At 38.7% G+C, this 19,876-nt stretch overlaps 1 protein-coding gene across 2 annotated transcripts; it reads right to left on the reverse strand.

Moving 5' to 3' along the window:
* Nucleotides 1-2,447: 2,447 nt before the first annotated feature.
* LOC110529973 (polycomb complex protein BMI-1-B) lies at nt 2,448-19,394 on the reverse strand. Of its 2 annotated transcripts, none has more exons than XM_021612672.3 (10): nt 19,051-19,394; nt 5,090-5,221; nt 4,857-4,953; nt 4,596-4,651; nt 4,450-4,500; nt 4,213-4,321; nt 4,055-4,097; nt 3,833-3,931; nt 3,499-3,579; nt 2,448-3,162 (listed from the first exon to the last, which is right to left on the reverse strand). In XM_021612672.3, exons 1-10 carry the CDS (start codon nt 19,058-19,060, stop codon nt 2,836-2,838), a joined length of 1,005 nt encoding a protein of 334 aa, XP_021468347.1. In that variant the 5' UTR covers nt 19,061-19,394; the 3' UTR covers nt 2,448-2,835. The 2 variants fall into 2 exon arrangements, with proteins under 2 accessions (XP_021468347.1, XP_021468348.1); XM_021612673.3 differs by lacking the exon at nt 19,051-19,394 and adding an exon at nt 8,735-9,076.
* Nucleotides 19,395-19,876: the final 482 nt, after the last annotated feature.

Raw genomic sequence — 19,876 nt, forward strand, 5'->3', positions numbered from 1 at the left:
TGTGTGTGGGGGGGGGGGGGGGGCCAACCCCTACTTCCTACGGCTATGATGCCTATTCATGCAGCCTTTATTTCAAAGTGAAATTATGTGTAATTGCAGGAATTAATGTGCACACTGCTCTCAAAGCAGTCTAGTCTGGCCTTGTGTTTTCAAAAAAAAGCTTTCAAAATCCTAATCCAAATCATGATCATTATGAAGTAATTTTTCTCCCATAATTCATTAATTAGCCTAATTCATTAATGCACTATAAATGTAGGCTAATCTTTGACCATTCTAATTCATTAGTCTAAAATGTTATAAGGACTTGCAGTTGCATTCATGTTCGAAGGTGTTTTTTTTTGCAACAGTGAATTGTGAAACAGGCATGTTTTTCCCGAACACGTGGAGATGTCTTTAGAAAATTAAGCCTATTTTAATCCATTATCTTAATTTAGCTTAACTTCATTTGGTTTTAGAGAACTTTTTGTAGGCATTTCTAAACCATGTCAATTGAATTGATGTCCCATCAATAGCCTACGTCTCTCTCCACTGATATTGTAGGCCTTTCAACTTTTAAATTTGCAGCAATGCCTTGTGCTAAAATAAGAATATATTCTAATAATACTGTATGTAGGCCTACGAGTGCACATTTCGTGTATGTTTTTTTTTATACTGAAGCAATGCTATAATAAGCCAAACTCCATCACTTTTTTGCTATTACACTGAGGGATTGGGTTGGGAAGGAATACGTAACCACTCTCAAATTCATAGATGGAGCTCCAAAAGTACTGACAGTGAATGAGCTCAACATGATCATTTTTAGACATAGGCCTCTATAAGACACAACCTTTTGGGTTATGATGGAGCAGTTGTAGGCCTACTAAGATTAAAGGAATAGCAATTAAGCCCTTTTTCTACTTACCCAGAATTCATGGATACCATTTTTATGTCTCTGCGTACAGTTTGAAGGAAGTTGCTAACTAGCGTTAGACTTCCAGTTATTGCACTAAGGCTAGTTAGGCTCGCAAACTAGCTTCAACTTCCTTCAAACTGCACGCAGAAACATAAAAATGGTATCCATGAATTCATCTGACTCTGGATAAGTAGAAAAGGGCTAAATTGCCAAAATCTCAAACTATCCCGTTAAATATTCAAGAATCGGGTATTGGGTAGCCTATATACATACACTACATGACCAAAAGTATGTAGACACCTGGTCGTTGGACATCTCATTCCAAAATCATGGGCATTAATACGGAGTTGGTCTCCTTTTGCTGCTATAACAGCCTCCAGTCTTCTGGGAAGGCATTCCACTAGATGTTGGAACATTGTTGCAGGGACTTGCTTCCATTCAGCCACAAGAGCATTAGTTGGTTGGGCACTGATGTTGGGTGATTAGGCCTGGCTCGCAGTCAGCATTCCAATTCATCCCAAAGGTGTTCGATGGGATTGAGGTCAGGGCTCTGTGCAGGCCAGTCAAGTTCTTCCACACCGATCTCGACAAACAATTTCTATATGGATCTCGCTTTGTGCACGGGGGCATTGCCATGCTGAAACAGGAGGGCCATGCTAATACAAAGTCGGACGCACAGAATCGTCTAGACTGTCATTGTATGCTGTAGCGTTAAGATTTACCTTCAGAAGAACTAAGGAGCCTAGCCCGAACCATGAAAAACAGCCCCAGACCATTATTCTTCCTCCACCAAACTTTACAGATGGCACTATGCAATGGGGCAGGTAGTGTTCTCCTGGCATCTGCCAAACCCAGATTCATCCGTCGGACTGCCAGATGGTGAAGCTTCACTAATCACTCCTGAGAACGCGTTTCCATTGCTTCAGAGTCCAATGGCGGCGAGTTTTACACCACTCCAGCCGACGCTTGGGATTGAGCATGGTGATTTTAGGCTTGTGTGCGACTCCTCGGCCATTAAAACCCATTTCATGAAGCTCCCAACAAACAGTTATTGTGCTGACGTTGCTTTCAGGGGCCGTTTGGAACTCGGGAGTGAGTATTGCAACCGAGGACATTAGATTTTTTCAACCGAGGACATTAGATTTTTTACATGCTACGTGCTTCAGTGGTCCCATTCGATGACCTTGTGTGGCCTACCACTTCACAGCTGAGCCGTTGTTGATCCTAGACATTTCCACTTCATAATAACAGCACTTACAGTTGACAGGGAAAGCACTAGCAGGGAAGAAATTTGACGAACTGACTTGTTGGAAAGGTGGCATCTTATGACGGTGCCAGGTTAAGTCACTGAGCTCTTCAGTAAGGCCATTCTACGGCCATTGTTTGTCTATGGAGATTGCATGGCTGTGTGGTCGATTTTATACAATGGGTGTGGCTGAAATAGCCGAATCCACTCATTTGAACGGGTGTCAACATACTTTTGAATAGTGTATATCGTTAATTGAAGTGACCATTTAACAGCAGTACCTACTGCAGATTGCACCCTTAAAGCCAAAACAATCAGGTTGTGTTTATTAAATTCCCCATTACATGTATGCAGAGGGCAATAGTCAACTATTTTTGTCAACTATTGTTGTGTGTTGACAAATGAAGTTGACGAAGCCAAAACCACATTTCCATTTCCATCAACTACAGTATTTGGCAATTCAGTTATAGGAATCATTGGAATGTCCAGGTTTGAAGTAAACGTGATATTTTTTTCACATTCCAAACCACATGGCACATTACTAGGCTAGCCATTTCAAATCCGATCTGCAGATGCCATTGAGCAAATTCAATAAGTCTTTCCACAGTCTTTCTTAGACAAATGAACAAATATATTGTCCACATAGGATTATATAAAAACGGCAAATGTTTGAAACAATAATAAAAGTATCTACAGTCTATGTTGGCGTGAATGTCCGGGAAAGTTGATTTGGACCCGCTTTTGTTAAGATACCGTTTGTTGAGGTGCCAATGCTGGAGAGGTGGGGGAAGTGGGTAAGCGATGATGATGATGAGTGGACAATTCTGTGGCTCGGACTGGGCAGAGAGGAGGATGAGGTGGAGGGAGCTTCGGGGTCATTGTTCAGATGCTTGTCACCCCCAGTCCCAGAGTCATAGCATACTCCTCCAGCATGTTGTGTGGTTTTGGCCCCGTTTCTTGGGCTGCTCATCTTCATCTTCTTGCAGCCTGTTCGTACCCGGTATTTCAATGGCAAGGGACCATTCTAAAACAAGTGAAGATTTTCTTAAATGTATGTGTACAGGGGACTTTTCTGTGACGTATAACCATATTCTCAGATGAGCCTCCTCTGAGCATGTATTTTAAGAATGACATGAGCTTTAAACAAGCAATAGAGAGATTTTTTTTAATAAATGTGTAAGCTCTCCAAAATACATGTGAACATATTGCTTGGTAGAGAATGAATTCTTGAATGGATGCACCACTTCACAACCTTATACTTTCCCCTTATAAATAAGTAAAACAACAAAGCATATAATTTCAAGGTCTTATTAGAAAAAAATGACATTTCATGTGTTGAAGTGCAAGGGTAAATGCTTACCCTTCTCCAGGTGTAGATGTGTGCAATGTCCATTAATGTGTAGTAATCCGTCAATGGTTCATCTTCATACATAACTTCTATCTGTGAACAACACATTTTGAGAGAAAAGATTAGGTGTGATTAATCATTTATATAAACAGTGTGAAACTTTAGTAAAAATCTAGCCATAATCAATCAGTTGTACACTGTATTTTTTTTTAAGAAACAAAGTCGATTCTAAGTTTAACAAATCTACACAATGTCTATACAAATGCACAACATTTCAGATAGGTCCATTGTTCACTGAATTTCAAATAATGACATTAATAATCATTGATTAAATATCCGTAGTCACCTGATAGGTGCATGGAATATCCATTTTACTTCGAAGGAATTTCCTCAGATGCATTATGGTCATGGCTGCTGGACATTGCAAGTATCGCTTGTCAATCATCTTCAGACAAAAAAAGGTAAGTTGAGTTGAGACTTGATAAACACTGCGTTACTTTACAGCCATCTGGATTGACCCTGTATTTAAAAGACACCAATACGATTTTCTTAGGGTTAAAACAATCACCTCTGTCTTCGTATCCTTGACTTCACCATCCTCATTTCCCAGCCTAAGAGAAAAGCAAAATTTACAATTGGAAAAAAAGAGCAAAGAAATAATTGACAAGCATGGGGGTTGGCTGCATTTTTTAAGCATACTTTTTGGCGGTTTGAAAGCAGCCTTACTTGCTCTGATGAAAAAATTCAATGGACAGGCTTATAATCTCATTGTCGGCTATTATTCTCTTTTCTTCATCTGCCACCTCCCCTCGCTCTTCATTTGATCCATTTCCAGCTACAAAATAAGAAACCAACCTAGTATTCAAGTGTGCCAATCCTCCTCTTTCTAATGATAAAGCAACATGAACATTGAAGTTGCAATGATATGCTTGAGGTGCTTCGCCATTGATTCAACTTGTTTACCATCAAGAGAAGGATGTGCAACATAGAAATCCCTCCTTCGTTTCATTTCATCTGCAAGCAAAATAATAAATAATTGTTCATGTATTATGATGCACTTGACATTTTTACAAACCAACTTGAGGGGATGAACGGGAAAATGTACTGACCTTTGAAAAGCCCAGGTACCAACCTGTAAACAATGTCTTGAAGGGTCTTGTCAGACCTGAAATATATATATTTTTTTTTATTATTTCAGCAAATTGTATGATTCATTTCTGAGCCAGGGTTTACTTGGAAAAGAGATGCCAATATTGTAATGTGGTTTCAATTTATTTGAGCCCTAAGTCTCCACACTCATATTCGAGTAAAAAAAATATTATAGAACTTTAATTTATTGCCTTACAAAATGACATATATAGGCTACTCACCTAATATTCAAAAGGGGTTTCGTTTTGTGAATCTGGACATCACAAATTGGACAGAATTTGCTGGTCTCCAGATAACAAACAATGCACATTTTACAGACTGAAAAGACAAAATGATCAAAACAATTTGACAACACCGCATACTTTAAGCCAAACGAATCAGTCAAAACTGTGGGCATAGACAGCAACTTGCATTGTGTGGTATTTTGAATTAAATCCAACTGACGACAACTTACATGAGTGTAAACACTCCACAATGGTGGTTGCGTCGATAAAATATCCACCGCACAAGACACACATCAAATGTGGATTCAGCTCAGTAATCTTGATTTTTGTTGTTCTGTGCATTGTCCTAAAATTGTAAAATCCTATAAGAAAGGATAAACAAATTAATTAATGGATACAGCGTAGTTTCGCAATCTGTTCAGAACACAAACGGGCGGCGATGTGCCTTGAGAATGTAAAGCATTTATGTTACTGTTTTAATGTCTACCCTGCGAAAAACGAACCTGGAGATTATTTTTGGTGAATTTAAATAGGTTAAACCAATATTTATCTCGTAGGCCTATTTATTATAGAATTTTATGTAGCCCAATAACAATTTACCCTTTTGTAATTGCTACCATGAATTTTGTTTCCAGCTTCCATTTCGATTTTTAGAAGTCTTCACTTCAAGCCAAGCGTTTGATTTATCTAGAATAGCCTAACAATTCCAGAAGCACGTGACAGAAATGTTGATTTCGATGCGAGGTTAAAAAAAAATGCAAACTGACAGCACATGCATAAGGCTACTTTTTCATGTCCGGAATGTGTGCGAGTTTATTTGTTATAGGGCGATTTGGCCGATGAATGATGATCAACTTTTTCCAAAGCTCAATTCATTAAAAACATTGCTAGGTCTATAACGCAAAGTGGCAATATATTTAATTGACTTAAAACACAGTAAACAACCATTATTTGCCCTATTATTGGCATACATTATGCAGCCTAAATTCGGAGTATAACCTACAGTCATAGAAAAATAGGATCTGGATAGAACCCCAATTACCCACATTTTTTAAGTGTAGACTAAGCGTGCAATCCCGCGCCCGGTTTCTTGACGGATTTAGAGGAACGTTTCCAACTAAATGTTAATATCTTGTGCTCATTTTATAATGGATTAATATGCTTATTATCAATATCTTCGTAGGTAGCCTATGTAGGATACATTTCACATTGCATTGATAATTACCTAATTGCCCGAGAGAAGGACTTTCGATTAATTTCAGTATTATGCGATCATGCGACGTCAATGTGGGCTGTATAAGATTGTAAGTAAAGGGTGTCCTGCGACTGCAAGCTTGACCTGATACAAGACGCAATAAGCTCTTTCATCCCTCTTATGCATGGCCATTCTAAAAGAAGCACACCATAGCGTATCTGACAAGCGCACAACTTGTGTTGGAAAATTGAGTTAACTGTATACATTCCTACACCTGTCGAGAAACTGGGAGCGCGCATTATGCATCTCCACATGCGTTCCAAGACAATAACTCACTGTAGGCTATTTGTCAAATTAAATGTTGGACTAACCAATCATAATTGTTAAATCATAGGCTTACATACGTATGTACGAAATGTAGGCTATTGCAATGACCTCCTTGGCTGTACAGCATTGGCAGCTGATAATCAATAATGTTGATTTATTTAAAAAACCTAGCCTATTCATCACAAATGTCAATGGATCAATGCTTCGGATGGATACAGCGATGTCGAATGGTTGTGCAACAGAGTAGACTCGACAGAATATGCAGCACACTCGAAAATTGTGATTATTTTAACTATATGACCAAGCAAGAATTAAGACGCATGTGTCACACTATGTTGGCGCATGTTCACGCAAACATGGCAGTGTGAACTCCAGACCTACAAAAATCGCACGTTTCATTCTATTCAGCTATGTGTGTTAACTAAACAGCGCGCAATGGCTCAGCCCTCTAACTCTAAAATAAATTAATTCCTAAAATATTTGAACATTTAGTTGGACAAATCTCTGACCCGTCATACCTGTCAATAAACGGGGAGCTCACATTAGGCACGTAATCTCCGAATGTACCCACTATCACGCGCCTCAAGACAATAGCTAGTTAGTTCATTGTGATGTGAAAACGTTTAAAGCAATGCTTGTCCTGTGCTGTTGAACTACGCATCCCATTGTCTGATTAGAGTTTATCATTGCAAACAACGAAATTGTAGCCATAAAACGAAAGAAATAATCCACCAAGCCCCAAATTACGCAAAAGTTAACTTTCTTTCTCGAATGTATCGATTTTCAAATATTATTATGGGTCAATCCCATTGTTAGGCCTATAGACATGACTGATCTAGTGCAGAACATTTCACATAGCAGAAAATTATAGTCTGTTTTTAATGCATTTATGAAAGTTGACCAACAAGAAACGCGACTGACCTTATTGTGGGTGGGGAGAAATAGGTATAATTTAAAGATTTAATAAAATGTGAAACATTTTGTTATTTATATGTTTTTGGCCTACATGTGAGTTTTTGACTCAGCCTATTGTGTCAAACTATAATGTCATCACAAGAATAGGCCTACATTATTGATTGTGTTTACATAGTTTATATAGGCAGGCCTAATAATAGTAGCCTCGAGCCGGCCTATATTCCAATGTCCAAAGCCGAATGAGCATTAAAATATGATCAGGTCCTAATCCAAACAAATATAATTAGCTGACTATTATTTCAGAACTAGATGATGAGCAACACCCCAGTAGGCTAAGGCATTTATCTTGATTTCAAATGAGATTCGAGTGGTGCTCTGAATTTTGAGACAACATTTGGCCAATTGGTGATCGAGACAATCTATTGATCTTGTGTAGGCCAGGCTAAATTGCATTAAACCATACTGCGACGAAGATACATTTGAAAATTATATTGACATCGCCTAGTGAACGTCGAGGACCACACATCAATTGCGCAAAAGGTCGAGAATGGATCTCTAGTAGCCTACTCATTATTGATCAGAGAAAGACAAACATTGCATTGATCTGAACAATCTTGAATGGTACCCATCGCATTGTTAATTATGTTAACAGCATTGTAAATGATCCCATGAGGTCATTTCATCAAATCTATTTATCATCAAATGATCCACAGCAATAAACCATCAATCTTTAAACTTTTCAACACTTTTCAAGTGACTGAATAACATATCAAAACATAGTCTAGGTCTATTCTTGCGATAAGACATAAAATCAGTGTGTGAGAAAGCCATCTCTGTTCAACATAACGGAATTAAATACATTTAATAGGCTATAACCAGCCCATTAACTATTTACTGCCTAAACAAAGTAGTATATTCGCAATAGCCTAAAACTTCACAACAGCGAAATCCTGTCAACTTAATTACTTATCTACAACGAAGCCCATTTATTTTTAATGAAAGACAGAATAAACGTATCTATATTGGAAACAAACGTGGCAATTTTGCTACAACGACAAATCATATTTGATACCACTTTCATGAAAACAACAGCCTAATGAGCCTGTTGAGGACAACTGTTTGAAATCAGCTTGGTAGAATACATACGAATGTGGATGCTTCTCTGCAGATCTGTTAACATTGGCTGCTATGAACAGATCTGCGACCATGTTTCAATTTTGTAAGTTACGCGCTCCAGAAAGAACACAAACATAACCATTGAAATAATATAACATTCTACAATCGTGTGTGCTTTGAGTGTCCATATGCCCGTGTGGTCCACTGCCGATATTCACTATTAATCCGATAGCCTGCTGTGGTCTTGCATTTGCAATGCTATAACATTTAATATAAACTTGTATTTTTGCAAGTTAAAACTAGAAGTTCTGTAAATACATACCTAACGGGTTATATCCCGTATGTGATGGACAATGAAAGTTACAAGTCGATCAGAAAAAAATGAATGCAACCCAAGCGGCCATCTTGGAACGAGCTACAAATGCTGTTCAATGGCAGTGGCGAAATTCTCAACAAATAGAAAAAGATCAACGCGCGGAGAGTCAGAAACTTTACACAGATTCTGAACAGTGCCGGTCCAAATAGGTTATCGGTTTGCTCCGTGCTCGACCACTATGAAGCAGTAGGCTATGCATAGAGCGGCACTTGATAGCAGTAGAAACTGACACTGTTCCCAAAATGGCTTGCAGGCTAGTTCGACCGCCCCGCTATATCACGTGGTCTCATTCCTCAAGCGTTGTATTGATGGTACAAGTGACAAAAGTAAGCTAACTTTGATATATTGATATGTGGTCACACACATTTCATGCACTGGCTGGGTCTTTAGTCCACAACTCGTGGTCTACATGGTTTAGGTTGTTTCTCTCTCACTCAAACATATTTAGGTGATGGTTTAAGATTTGTAATAAAATAAAATATGATTTATGCTACAAAGTTATTTAGAATTAAGTTATTAATATTGCTATTATTATCGTATTTTAACCGGCCTAGGCCCACTTCATTTGAATTCTAACACAACTCTTTGGGCCTTTTCCCTACATCTCTAATTATAGAGCCATTTAACACCATAAGAGTGTAGGCTAAGGAAAAACGTGTCTCCCCATGGCTACTGCTCTGATTTTGGGAGTCTTTCCATGATGATACAGGCGATTACACTGAAGGGCACCGGTTAAAATTGTTACCATGTTAAATGTGTATGCCGTTAAACATTCGTGAGGACCATTTAGGCATAGGAGGGCCCAAATACTTTTGCTTAATACATTGAATACGCCGATTCCTGATTCTACTGAATCATTTTGGCCCACTCATGATTAGTGTTTGATGAACTTCGCCTATAGTGGAAAAGCTATAGCATAATGTTGCATCGCCAATACATTCTAGTACTCACTCGTTTAATGATGGTAGCCTATATAGCCTATAGACCTATTTATGAGAACAGCCTGGGAAGCGCGCCTTTTTCTGCATCCCCCATTATGGAAATAAACACAACATTCTTTCAGACTCATTGTTCATTTTCATAATGCATGTGATTGTTGAGGGATTATCGGTCCACTATGCCAACCATTTAAATGGTTCTACAACTGAGTTGCATAGCCTTTGGATGACGATGAGACTTCCGATGGTGCATGTATACTATGAATAATTACAAATGTCATAGTGCTTATTAACATAGCCCACAACGTTTATAACCACTCAAGACGTTGCAGTGTGTCTGTAACCGTTTTACAACATAATTAAATCAATGTATTAATTGTAGCCTACGGCATTATATGCATTCTTAAAAACCTACAGAAAAATATATTAAATGGGTAACGAGGAAGTCCCCTAAACTCGTGGGTAAAAAAAAAAAAACGGTTTCAACATTCTGTCCTTTTGATGTGGAAATGGGGACACACTGATTGAATCAATACTGCTTTCATGCCATCTCAACAAAAAACAGAAACAATCATTACAGCCAATCAATCATAAATCATATTTAAATTGTTTAAATTGTATCCTATGTGCTAATTAATTTACCAGTAGGCTATGATTAGCGCATACAAATAGGTGCATCTTTGCCAGCTGGTACAGGCTACACACAACAAAAAGGGAGTTCTTTGCAGTGTGATAGTAATCTACCAAGATCCGTTTTCATCCGAAGAACCCCCTTTGGAAGACAAGGGTTCTTTGTATGGCAAAGAGTTCTTCATAGAACCTTTTTCATCCTATGAACCGTTTTTGGAACGAAGGGTTCTTTGATGATTGTTTGGAAAGAAAGAAGGATTATTTGGAAGGCAAGAAGGGTTTTACATAGAACTCTTATGAATCTAAATAACATTTTTCTTTTTTTTCTTTCTTTCTTTTAAATAGTGCCGTAGCATTAGTTTTTTTCCTCAGTGTTTAAACTTTAACATTAGAAGTTTGAGTAATCTGATAAACATTTATAAAGATAGGTGTGTACCTATATCGTAATATTTATGCATGTATCGGGTATAACCTTAATCATTTTACATATACAATACTGACATCGTTGATTTCTTTGCCCTGATTTCTGTTTTTCAAATTAGTATTTTCTGTGATTTTATTGAGCAAAGTAGGAAAATAGAAGGGAGTATGAGTGAACCAGAAGTGTATTGTATGGTACACAGCAAATTGGCCAGTTTGACCTAATATAGATTTAACATTTCTAGTGTTCATTCAGGAGTTTAACTAACATAACACCAAGTGGTGTAAAATATCCCCAGTGTTAATAACCAGAGTTCAGGGTATGATTGTGTAATATTTACTCTGTGTTTAGTAAAACACTCAGAACCACACCCATCATTATCATATTTCCCAACATGCCGTGGCTATTGCAAGTTGATTTTCTGAATTGTTTGTTTCAATATGTGTTTTTGCATGTACATTGATTGATTAATATTACACTACACAAAGATAAATAACATACTTTTTTATTTTTATTAATCCAATCTGTTAGTAGTTGGATTTATTGCACTCGTTACCGAGAGGGTTGTTCCAGTTTAGATTATTTAGGTAGTCCCATTACTCAATCTTCTCTACCCAGGCAGTCATTCTGAATGCAGGTTGTGTGTGATTAAAAATTCAAATTGTTGGATTTCCTCACTCTGGCTGGATTCCAATAGGAATTACACATCACTTTGCAAGCCAGCATAATGTGACTTGCAGGCTTGATGTGGCCTGTAAACCAGGAGTTTTCTAACACCACTGTGTTAGGTTATAACTAGGCCCTCAAAGAAAGGCCTTATAATATATGTATTTTCATAAAGAGTTTAATTTGAAAGACTAATATGGCTGGTGAAACCGTTCATGGACGGTTCTAGGAAGAACCCTTCAAAGATAAAAGGGTTCTTGGTACAACTGTTACTTGGGGTTCTAGGAAGAACCCTTCAAAGATAAAAAGGTTCTCGGTAGATTACAGCATCTCTGCTCTAAAGCAAAACTAGAGGGTTCCAGGAAGAACCTTGAGAGGATAATGAGGTTCTGCAATGGTTCTCCCTTTATAGGAGGTTCTATGAAGAACCCTAAATAGAGGGTTGAAAGTTTAATACTGTAATTGTGTTTTACAGCAGAGATGCTGTAATATCGCTGAGTGTACAACCATTAGGAAAACATTCCTAATATTGAGTTTCACCCCCTTTTGCCCTCAGAACAGCCTCAATTTGTCTGGGCATGGACTACAATGTGTCGACAGCGTTCCACAGGGTTGCTGGCCCATGTTGACTCCAAAGCTTCCCACAGTTGTGTTAAGTTGGATTGATGTCCTTTGGGTGGTGGACCATTCTTTATACACATGGGAAACTGTTAACACACTCAAACCGGTGTGCTTGGCACCTACTACCATACGAGAGCCTGTTCAAAGGCACTTAAACCTTTGGTCTATCCCTCTGAATGGCACACATACAGTTGAAGTTGGAAGTTTACATACACCTTAGCCAAATACATTTAAACTCAGTTTTTCACAATTCCGGACCTTTAATCCTAGTAAAAATTCCCTGTCTTAGGTCAGTTAGGATCCCCACATCATTTTAAGAATGTGAAATGTCAGAATAATAGTTGAGATAATGATTTATTTCAGCTTTTATTTCATTCATCACATTCCCAGTGGGTCAGAAGTTTACATACACTCCATTACTATTTGGTAGCGTTGCCTTTAAATTGTTTAACTTGGGTCAAACAGTTTGGGTAGCCTTCCACAAGCTTCCCACAATAAGTTGGGTGAATTTAGTCCCATTGCTCTTGACAGAGCTGGTGTAACTGAGTCAGGTTTGTAGGCCTCCTTGCTCGCGCACACTTTTTCAGTTCAGTTTCAGTTCTGCCCACAAATTTTCTATTGGATTGAGGTAAGGGCTTTGTGACGGCAACTCCTTTCACGCCCTGACCTTAGATATCTCTGTTTTCTATATATTTTGGTTAGGTCAGGGTGTGACTAGGGTGGGTATTCTAGGTTTTGTATGTCTAGGGTTTTTGTATGTCTAGGGGTTTTGTATGTCTATGTTGGCCTGATATGGTTCCCGATCAGAGACAGCTGTTTATCGTTGTCTCTGATTGGGGATCATATTTAGGCAGCCCTTTTTCCCACTTTCCAGTGTGGGATCTTGTCTACAGTTAGGTGCCTATGTGCACACTAGTAGCTTCACGTTTCGTTTGGTTGTTTGTTGTTTTGAGTTTCAGTTCATTAAAAATATGTGGAACTCTATTCACGGTGCGCCTTGGTCTCACTCATACGACGAACGTGACAACTCCAATAACTTGACTTCGTTGTCCTTAAGCCATTTTGCCACAACTTTGGAAGTATCATTGTCCATTTGGAAGACCCATTTGTGACCAAGCTTTAACTTCCTGACTGATGTCTTGAGATGTTGTTTCAATATATCCACATAATTTTCCTGCCCCAATATGCCATCTATTTTGTGAGCTGCACAAGTCCCTCCTGCAGCAAAGCACCCCCACAACATGATGCTGCCACCACCGTACTTCACGGTTGGGATGGTGTTCTTGGGCTTGCAAGGCTCAACCTTTTTCCTCCAAGCATAACAATGGTCATTATGGCCAAACAGTTATATTTTTGTTTCATCAGACCAGAGGAGCATTTCTCCAAAAAGTACGATCTCTGTCCCCATGTGCAGTTGCAAACGGTAGTCTGTATTTTTTATGCCGGTTTTGGAGCAGTGGCTTCTTCCTTGCTGAGTGTCTTTTCAGGTTATGTCGATATAGGACTCGTTTTACTGTGGATATAGATACTTTTGTACCTGTTTCCTTAGCACCTTTTGCACCAAAGTACGTTCATCTCTAGGAGACAGAACGCGTTTCTCTCCTGAGCGGTATGACGGCTGCGTGGTCCCATGGTTTTTATACTTGCGTACTACCCACTGTTCCTAGGCCGTCATTGAAAATAAGAATTTGTTCTTAACTGACTTGCCTAGTTAAATAAAGGTAAAATAAAAAAATATATAAAAAATAGCCCAACTAAACAAGAAACAGGTGAAACCAATAAGACAAAACCAACAGAAAAGGGAAAAGGGATCGGGGGCAGCTAGTAGACCGGTGACGAGCTCCACCAGAGCTCTAGACCGGTGAGGAGTCGTGACAGAACCAGATTTGTGGAGGTCTACAACTATTTTTCTGAGGTCTGATTTCTTTTGATTTTCCTATGATGTTAAGCAAAGAGGCACTATGCCTTGAAATACACCCACAGTCCAATTGACTCAAATGATGTCAATTCGCCTATCAGAAGCTTCTAAAGCCATGACATAATTTTCCGGAATATTCAATCTGTTTAAAGGCACAGTCAACTTAGTGTATGTAAACTTCTGACCCACTGTAATTGTGATATAGTGAATTATGAGTGAAAAAATCTGTCTGTAAACCATTGTTGGAAAAATTACTTGTGTCATACACAAAGTTGATGTCCTAACCGACTTGCCAAAACTATAGTTTGTTAAAACAAGAAAATTGTGGAGTGGTTGAAAAATGAGTTTTATTGACTCCAACCTAAGTGTATGTAAACCTCTGACTTCAGCTGTACACAATCCATGTCACACTTGTCTGACGGCTTAAAAATCCTTCTTTAACCTCTTCCCCTAATGTTTTGTACACTCAGTGTATATTAGTAGGCTATATGTAAAGACCAGATTCAATTACGAATAGTCTGATAGATGAGAATATTATCAAGCGGTTGTCAAATTGGGAATGAGAGTACAGTTTGCACAAGAAGCAGAGCAGAGTTCATGCCTTTCATGTAACTTTTTTCAGTCGCATCATGCAGCCTTAGAATGCATTAGAAATCAAAACATATTGCCTAAGGTTTATCAAAACTAAAGTTGCATAAATAACTCTAAATTAAAGTGTAGGTAGCATAAACGTAACGAAATGTAACATATGGATTTGCATTAGTATACACATCAAAAGTCCCAATGCAAAGTTACACCTCACTTTTCTATTATTCAGAATTCCAAAGTCTACTGGTTTCATTTACATTTTCAGCCAACTTACAATTTATTGTTACAAATCAGCTTGCAAGGTTACTAGCTAATTCAGTGATGTGTACTCATGACCAATAAAAAATAAAAATAAATAGTAATCTTTCGTCTCTGCGTTTCATATTTTTCCTTCAATTCGCAAGAGGCTGAATATACTTCAACGGAGAAAGATTCAGAGCGAGCGAAACATCTGTCAGATTGTGTCTGGTCAAAAACAGTATGACATTGTTGACACCAGTAGCATTGACTGCAAGGGAAGCCAGCAAGCATTTGGGCTCCCTTGATGAAAAAATTAAAATACATATAGCCAATCAGCGTTGAGCTAAACGGAGTGAGCTCAACTATGAATGGTCCTGGCACACCAAAAAAAACATGTCAAGGGGTGCCAGTTTGGATTTGGCTTCACACCAATTCAAACAAAAGCAAAACATAAGTTACTAAAAATGTGTTGCATCTTGTGTTGTTTTCCACCGGGGGCTAGCTAGCTAACTAAAATCGTCCCTTTCCTAAATTAAACATGGATGGAGATAGAGATTTGGACTTGTGGTTTTAACTTAAGTCTCTGTACTGGCCAATGATTATAACGGTGATTCTGATCCAACCATAAATTCATACATTGTGCCCCTGGTCTGAAAGGCTAATGTTAACTAGTTTTCCATGAAAGGAAGTTAGGCTAGCGAGCAAGCATTTTAGCCAGGATGCCAAAGACAACAAAAACTAAAAACATATAATCTATGACAGAGTCATTGACCGTTTCGGCAAGATGAGAGGATGCCATGTTTTTTTGTACCTGCATGTGCACACGCACGCACGTACCCACGAATGTGATATTTAGCTTACGTTGATTGGACTAAATATTTTTTAGTATCTTTAGTTGTCACTGGAATAGACTAAGCATAAGTGATTTGATTTTGACATGTTGAAGTTGAAATGGTGCTGGAATAATGGAGGCATCTCCTGTTTTCTTTTCGAATTGCAGTAACTCCCCGCTCTTGGATCTAAATCAATGGTTGTTTAGTAGACCAGAAATGACAGAAACGTTAACTTGCTTGACCATGCTGTAGGTCATGTAACTGTTTGTTACATGCAATATGCTTTGTAAACTTCAAGACATTTGTTGCTCTCAGGTTTTGTGATGAAACAAAGCGTTGAATTTATTCTGCCACTGTGTCTTCTTACTGTCTCGACCTTAGGCCTATATATCACTGTGGCAACGCATATAAACAAACAGGTTATACAGCAAACAACACAATTCTCATAACCCATAGGTTGTAATATGCTTTTAATCCCCAGGCTTGGCTATCCCCAGTGATTTTATCCATGCACCGCTGCTGAGCTAACTAGCCTGCTAATGTTAGCCCTACTAGCCTGCTAACATTAGCCCTACCAACCTGTTAACGTTACCTTAGCACTGCGTGAGTCAGCCAGTGGATATCAACACCTAGCTTACAGCTACATTAAAGTAACCCAACGTTTTGGAAATACATAACGACTTCTAACCAGTTATCAAATCATGTTATCTTAGCCAGCAAGCAAGCCAACCAGCTAAAGTTAGTTATTTTAGCCTGCTAGCTAGCCTAGCCTAGCCAGCTAACTAGCCTAGCTAGACACCCACCACTGTCGACATTGTTAAGTAGTAAGCCAGAGAACAACTAGTCTAGCACAGGCAGGAACCTACAGAACACAACAACAAAGCCGCCAGCAAACAGGGCTGCCAGGTCTAGCTAATAATTATATCCCAATTACCACTCAAACCCATCCAAAAGACCTGAAAACTACATTTATTTTTTGCAGCAAGATATTTGCCACATTTATCCAATAAACCCTTCTTCATAATGTTATGTCGAGTCAATTCAGAAAGAATAGCGACGTAACGTAAATTTGTTTTTCAACAAAATAATAATTATTGTGTGACGACCCTCCCACTCTGTCTGCCGTATTCTCTCTTTGTTGTTTCCTTATTAGGATGCTGGTGGGCGGAGTTGGGAGGGTCGTCAGCTACATGGGAAACACCTGGGCCCGGTGTCTCCCAGGATAAATACACCACTTTCCCATTCATGGAGGAGACTCTCTCCATGCAGACACCTTTATAGATTTTGTTGTGTTTCTTGGTGTTTTTTTTGGTTGTTTGCTTTAGCATCTTTCAACACCCTGCATTATCACCTTCATGCCTGCAAAACACTCACTTACACTACTGATTATTGATTACACACACCATTGTATATTATACTTAGTTACTTATTTAATAAATATATATATTTTGTTACTCCTTATCTCCACGTTGTCTCCCTTTTGTTACGGGCTTTGAGCCGGTTTGTGACAATTGCGAGGTATGATGTGATGTAATAAAGACATTTGAATATGTCGCAAGAATGCCTGGATATAGTCGTTAGCCGGGGTATATTGGCCATATACCACAACCCCCGAGGTGCCTTATTGCTATTATAAAACTGGTTACCAATATAGTAAAACTTTTTTGTCATACTCGTGTTATACAGTCTGATATACCACGGCTTTCAGCCAATCAGCATCAAGGGCTCGAACACAATTTATAATAGTAAATAATAAATTTTGCGCATGTGCATAACTATAGAGTACCACAGTATAAGTAAAAAAAATCATAAAACCTAGTGGTCAAACAGGGGAAATGGTTCCAATCGTTTTTCCACCATTCATTTTTCTCATAGGGTATATTAGAAACAATTAAAATAAGGGTTGTATTTCGGGTAGGCTTACCTTGGCGTAATGTTTTTACAACCATGTAAATCTCTCTCAGACAAGGTGACTTATCAATCTAGTCACCTGTATTTACCCCCAACAAAATGACATAATTAGCTGCTGATGTGGCTATCATAAAGACCTACAAATACCATGATGGTCTGGACGAGACTGCCGAATCGAGGGAAATGTACGAATCTTTGTATTAACCTTTTTACAAGTGAGTTCCAAATATCTCTAACTTTCGCCCCAGTGTGAGTTTTTTTTATTTTTATGTACCTGATGTCAGAATGCACTCACTGTTCCAAAATGTGATTATTACGGAACAGGACAATTAATTGGAGCTACCCTCAAACCAAGGCATGCTGTCTGCTAATTATCTATAGGCTATAGACTTATCAATTTCAAATTATTTTCTAGCAAGTTGTATTGTCTATGAGTTTGAATCGAGGTGTGTGACACCTCTTCATTAATTCACATAGAAGTAGCCCATTTCAATGTTGTGGACAATTTATGTTTGAAGCTTTACTGAGCTGGGCAAACTTCTCTCTTTTAGATGAGAGCACAAACACTTACCCAGTGTTTCCCCAGATCAAGTACGCAGACATTTGCACACGTTTTCCTCCTGGAACATTTTACGGCTGGTGCCTGCATTGCCTTCATTGTTGTTTTTTCCTTACTAATAATAACTTTGGACATGTGTGCGTTCCTATCAAAGTAAGTGCCTTTTTACGTTATCATTATAGTGTCTGTATATCGTGTTGTCGTTCTACTGTAGCACACCGTATGTACAGTATGTATGGAGCAAAATGTATTTACTGTTTGATTCACCTTTTCAAGTACTGGTGACAGTAGTTTAACATATTTATTGTATCAAATGGTAGGCTACAATGGCAGATAAATTAATAGGCTACTTGATGGCCAACATATGCAAATGTATCATTCTCCACATTTACTGGCAGTTTCATTGAGGACTTTTCCCCATAACAAAAGCACTAGAGGGAGTTCCATAACTTCCATAGAAAAATGTCCACTTGCCCTTCCTTCGATACCCAAAAACTGAGCATGCGTAAAACACTCAGCTTGATACAGTTTTCCAAAATGCAAAGTCGACATTAAAATGGAGTTTAAACCACCTCCAGTCAAATGTATCTAATGTGCTCTAGTGCGCCCAAAGCCATTTTTCAGTTTTCACCAGTATTTTTTTATGCGCATCAGTTCCGGCTTGTTAATGTGTCAAGGAAAAAGGGTTGGAAAGAAAAAAAGGTGTCTCCATAATGACAATCTAAATAGCCCACCTTCAATTGGTACAAGTTTTTACAACATGCATGCCTGCTGCTGTCTCCTGTCTCCTTTCACTCACATGAATAATAGTGGACTCAACTGCCTCAACTGCCGACCCTCCCCACCCACTCACTCACTCAGTAGCCCAATTTTACAGGTAAACCGCCAACATGGCAACCCTACCAGCAGATATAAAGTAGGTAGAGCAGAGACTTACCGATAGACATCTAAGTTAGCTACCAAAGTTAAAGAAGAGCCAAGGATTGGCCTTCAGAGGGAGAGGCAGTTTCACCGGCCGAAGGAGAGTCAGCTAATCCAATATCAGCTAATCCAATATCGATATAGTGATGTAAATCCACATTGAATTTACCCAGTTCATCTCCATCACTGCTGAAACTCATGATGTACCGGTAGGTCGGTAGGAAATAGAGGTTGCAGGCTTCACATTCACGCTCGGCACAGCACCTGGTTTCAGAATCTTACCTTCCACTGGTTATAACTATCGAAGTCCTCCAGAGTGAAATGAGCACCACATACAGTAGACATGCCCATGGTTTCCTTAATGTTACACAAATCCGCTTCAACTGGACAAACCGGTCCCACTTCAAAGATAGTTTCTTGTTTTTGGGCCACAAATGAGTCATACCCTGTGTTTGTGGTTATTACTGCACCCAGCCACTACCAAACACACGGAGAAGATAAGATATATTTTTTTGCATGAATTTAGCCATATAGTCTCTTCCATATGGGTCTCCAAAGTGGTGCAGCAGTCTAAGGCACAGCATCTCAGTGCTAGAGGCATCACTACAGACCCTGGTTCGATTCCAAACTGTGTCACAACCGGCTGTGATTGGGAGTCCCATAGCGCTGTCCGGATTAGGGTTTGGCCGGGGTAGGCTATCATTGTAAATAAGAATGTGTTCTTAATAACTGACTTGCCTATTTAAATAACAGTTAAATTAATAAAACATGTAATTATACGTGGATGTACATACAGTGCATTCAAAATACTTTTTCCACATTTTGTTACGTTACAGCCTTAT

Source organism: Oncorhynchus mykiss, chromosome 8 (genome assembly GCF_057628025.1).
Source record: "Oncorhynchus mykiss isolate SJ-2025 chromosome 8, ASM5762802v1, whole genome shotgun sequence".
Classification (NCBI taxonomy): Eukaryota; Metazoa; Chordata; class Actinopteri; order Salmoniformes; family Salmonidae; genus Oncorhynchus; species Oncorhynchus mykiss.